The sequence below is a fragment of the Salvelinus sp. IW2-2015 genome, linkage group LG11, assembly GCF_002910315.2.
Source record: "Salvelinus sp. IW2-2015 linkage group LG11, ASM291031v2, whole genome shotgun sequence".
NCBI lineage: Eukaryota > Metazoa > Chordata > Actinopteri > Salmoniformes > Salmonidae > Salvelinus > Salvelinus sp. IW2-2015.
This window is the reverse complement of record NC_036851.1, coordinates 39401980-39406804: the sequence shown is the minus strand read 5'-3', so window position 1 is coordinate 39406804 and position 4825 is coordinate 39401980. Positions and strand designations below refer to the sequence as shown.

At 48.8% G+C, this 4825-nt stretch overlaps 1 protein-coding gene across 1 annotated transcript; it reads right to left on the bottom strand.

Moving 5' to 3' along the window:
* Positions 1-641: 641 nt before the first annotated feature.
* Positions 642-3089, bottom strand: LOC111970717 (uncharacterized). The gene is made up of 2 exons (XM_024147335.2): positions 2593-3089; positions 642-2403 (listed from the first exon to the last, which is right to left on the bottom strand). The coding sequence occupies exons 1-2, from the start codon at positions 3087-3089 to the stop codon at positions 960-962; spliced, it is 1941 nt and encodes a 646-aa protein (XP_024003103.2). The 3' UTR covers positions 642-959.
* Positions 3090-4825: the final 1736 nt, after the last annotated feature.

Below are 4825 nucleotides of genomic sequence, written 5' to 3'. Positions count from 1 at the left end.
CCTAGCGTTGTACCCTAGCGTTGTACTCTAGTGTTGTAACCTAGCGTTGTACCCTAGTGTTGTACCCTAGTGTTGTACCGTACGTTCCATAATGAATATGTACTAAACAACAACAGCCGTGACCTCCAGAGACCTCCAGCAACAAACCACCAACCCCTGGCCAGCTCAGCCTACACCATCTACCTACTACTCTACAGTACCTATCTCTGGAACAACCACTTCAGAATACAGAATGAATGCCTCAATAGACAGGCAATGTAAACATTATGCCAATGATAGGATGGGTTGGGTTGGTTGTTGTGCAATCAAGGGTACCAGGTAGTTTGAGCACGATCACATCCGGTAGCAAAATCTTCTACTGCAGCACCATTCCCCTATAAGACTGTAAACAGGATCTCTGATACAAAAACACATTGATTGTGTGGGGTGGTTATCAATCCACAAAGTGCTCCACTAGCTTTGTTGTGGCATCTTATCTACTCTCCAGTAAGCTGCTGTTTTCTGGTGGATTCTCTTACAGTGCAGTATTGCTTTTAGAAATCTCAGTCACAACTTTAGTTGAGGCATAAAAGTCCAAATGTAAGAGCTTCATCAATGTCACAAGGCAGCATTTTTGCACCCAAAAATACCCAAAGATAAAATCAACAAAATGACATGATATTGTATTGTGTTTCAAATTGTTTCACAAACCCCATCAGCATGAGGTAGCCAGACATGGTGCAGACACACACACAGACCGATCCTCTCTCACACAGACACACAGATTGTAATAGATACAGACTTGCAGTGCGTTACAGTAGTCAGTAAGAAGGTCTGACACATACACACACTTTGTCAGAGGTGCTGTACAGTGGTGACACACACTTATATACTCACACGCATACACTTACCCTCAAACAAATTTTGTCCATGGTGCTTTATGGTGGAAAAACACACAGACATACACTCAGAGACACACTCTATACAGTAGTGACAGTCAGTAGTGAGCTGGGACAGAGGGACATCTCCTCCCCGGTGCCCAGCCTCGTCCCATGAGTCAGCAGCTCCTCCACCGTCGTCCAATCATCTAACAGCTTCCTGTTCCTCAGACGACTCAACTTCTTTTGGCTGAGCTCCAGCACCGTGCTGCACCGGCCGTCTCCCAAAGACCCTCCCCCTCCAGAKATAGCCTCTCCTTCTCTGTTAACTCCTCCCCCCTGTCCACCCATAGCTCCTCCTCTTGTGTTGACCCCTGTATCTCTCATAGATCCTGATCCTCCATTGGCTCCTGGCCTTGTGTAAGCCTGCTGCCCTCTGGCCTGCTGTTGTTGATGTTGCTGCTGTTTCTGCTCGCGGGCCAGTAGGAGGTGCTCCCGTCTCTCAGTGCGGCTCCAGTACCTCCCCCTCATCACCTCCTGGCTCTCCTCATCTGTACTCATCCCGCTGCGCTCGTCCGCTAGCCGCGATGCCCGGTCACGAAGAATCTGGTTCCTCACAGCCCTTGCGTTAGGGTTAGGGTTAGGAAGGTTGGGGTTGGTGTTGGGGGTAGTATCAGGGTTGGGGTTATGATTGGAGCCCATCCTGGACACTCCAACGACCCCAGACCCGAACCCAGTGTGGCTCTCCAAGGTGCTGTAGAGGCCCCCACCACCCCCTGACCCCTGGTGGGACAGCCGATTGGCCGGTTTAGGCCATGTCTCATGGATGTCCGTGGATGTCTGGGGTGGGTGGCTGAGGGTGTGGAAGCGGTGCACCTCTCTTCCTCTCTCTCTTTGTTTTTCTCTTTCCCGCTCTCTTTCTTTCTCTCGTTCTCTTTCTCGTTCTCTTTCTTGCTCTCTTTCTCGCTCCCTCTCTCTTTCTCTTTCTCTCTCTCGCTCCCTCTCCCACACTGGTAGGTCTGTCATGAAGCTCCTCTCCTGCTGCCTACTGTCATTAACCAGCTGGTCACGACCTCCACTATTGTCCCAGTAATGTCCCCTGGGTAAGGGCATGGCCCCTCTGTGTTCCCCCGGAGAGGTTGCATGGTGCTGAGGTGAGAGGGCAAGTCCTGCTGGGTGTGTGAGCACTAGTTCTGGTTCTCCCTCTTCAGGCAGGCCCAGCTCCAGGCCTCTAAGTGGAGCTACTCCACAGTGCTGCAGGGTGGCGTAAGAGGGGGAGGACGGGTGACTGGCCCGTCTGACACGCTCCTGGGGTGGAGCCTGGTGGTGCAGGGTCCTGCTTCTCCTCAGCTGACCCTCCGAGCTGGAGCCCTGGTGCTGCAGCGGAAGCCTGTGGTGACCGGAGGGGGTACTGCAGGTGGGGAGGACAGGGGCGTGGACAGAGAGGGGGCCAGGGGTGTGCTGGGGGTTGAAGAGGGAGCCACTGCTGGAGCTGTGTTTGCTCAGACAGGGACGATCCGCCTTCCGGAACTGGACAGACGACACCCTGAAGAAACAGAAAACTATTAGAAACAGAAGCGATAAATACAATGGTACCGTGGTGAACAACCTGCATTATCATCATTGAACCCTGGACTGAGAACACTTTGAAGATGAGGTTTGGATGGTTATGGATCATGTTATCATGATAAGCTATGATAATCACAGTGATGTTAGTCTGGTGATAAGCTCCTACCTGAAGAGTCCTCGATGCGGAGGGCCCACGGATGGAGCAGTCAGGCCAGGCGTGAGGCAGGAGTGCTGGGGCTGCATGGTCAGTGCCTCAGGGATGGCCTCCAGCAGCTCTCTGTGGTTCTTCTGCCAGCTGTCGCGGCGCTCCCGTGTACACACCTCCCCTTGGTGGTGCAGACGAGCGTTGTACAGGCGCATGCGTTTCTCTAACAGCCTCTGGAAACGGCGGAACTCTCCGGTGCTCACGCTATAGAAGCCAGAGTCACTCAGCTCAGACGAGATGAAGGATTCAGAGGACGGAGACCCACCACCTCCACCCCCTCCTCCGCTGACCAGCAGGCCCCCACCGGAGCCTCCTCCCCTGGGGTGACACTCCTCCAGACCCCCCTCCTCAGTCTCCAGGCCAGAGAGGTCTCCCTGGTGCAGGCTACCGTCGGTCCAGCCCAGGCCACTGTCCAGCTCATGGTGGAGAGGTAGGTAGCCCAGAGGTTTCTCCAACATATAGTCCTCATCCTCAGTCTGAAGGAGAGAGAGCGTGAGAGAGGGACAGAGCGAAAGAGGGAGAGAGAGAGAACACAGTCACACACACACACACACACAGTATGTAGATATACAGTACACAGACACACACAGTATATAGATATACAGTACACAGACACACACACAGTATGTAGATATACAGTACACAGACACACACGACCCACCCACCACACCAGTATGTAGATATACAGTACACGACACACACAGTATATAGATATACAGTACACAGACACACACACAGGATGTTAGATATACAGTACACAGACACACACAGTATATAGAATACAGTCACAGACACACACACAGATGTAGATATACAGTACACAGACCACACACAGTATTGATATACAGTACACAGCACACACAAACAGTATGTAGATATACAGTACACAGACACACACAGTATAGATTACACGACACAGACACACAACAGTATGTAGATATACAGTACACAGACACACACACAGTATGTAGATATACAGTACACAGACACACACACACAGTATGTAGATATACAGTACACAGACACACACACAGTATGTAGATATACAGTACACAGACACACACACACAGTATGTAGATATACAGTACACAGACAACACATACAGTATATAGATATACAGTACACAGACACACACACAGTATGTAGATATACAGTACACAGACACACCACAGTATATAGAATAACAGTACACAGACACACATACACACCTGGCTGTGGAAAACTGCTGGCTCTCAAGTTGTGTTGCAGCAAGCCAGTCAAACCAGCGTATCCCTTGGAACACGACGCTCCAGGTTCCTTAGGGGAAGAGACGAGAGAGAGAGAGAGAGAAAGAGAGAGAGAGCGGTTAATCAATGTTTAACTAACTGTGAATATGTGGTTTACGTGAATAAACAATGCATTCCATTTTTTTACTGCTAATTCTAGACATTGTGGTTAATGTAATTTCAACATGTTCATCCAGCCTCTCTCCTCCAATAAATATCCCTAAACATATCCCTAATGTTATTCAAAGAGTTCCTGATAATTAAGTAATGGCCTTTAATCTGTACTGCTCACTGCTGTCAGGTTTGCCAATCCAGATTGACTGAACTGAGGCTTGTGTCTTGCAAGCAGTGGTTAATCATCTGTAGACAGTTAAATTGTTTGTAAGGAGGAGGGAGGAGTGTGGTTTTTCCCCCTCTTGTCTCCATCTAAGCTGAGCATCCTTCCATTCTTCCAAGGGGATTTCATTAGCACTGCTTCACATTCCCACCCACTGAAACACGATGGAGTTCTGTTTATGACTTGTGAACCGGTGTGTGTGGCGGAGCGTGTTTGGGACATTTACTGTGTATTGTTGTGTTATTTGTGCTTAAGGATAGATGTATGATTTAGTGGAAATGTGGTGGTGATTTAATGTAAATGTGGTGGTGATTAGATGTAAATCATGGGGGTTGATTTAGATGTACATGTGTGGGAGTTAGATGTAACATAGGTTGGGTGATTTAGATTACATTGTGGTCTGGTGATTTAGATGTACATGTGGTTGGTATTAGATGTAAATATGGTGGTGATAGATGTACATGTGTGGTGATGAATGTAAAATAGTTGTGGTGCGTGATTTGATGTTTAAATGTGTGGTGATTTAGATGTACATGTGGTGGTGATTTAGATGTAGAATATTGGTGGTAATCTCTTCTCTTTGGTGTGGTCT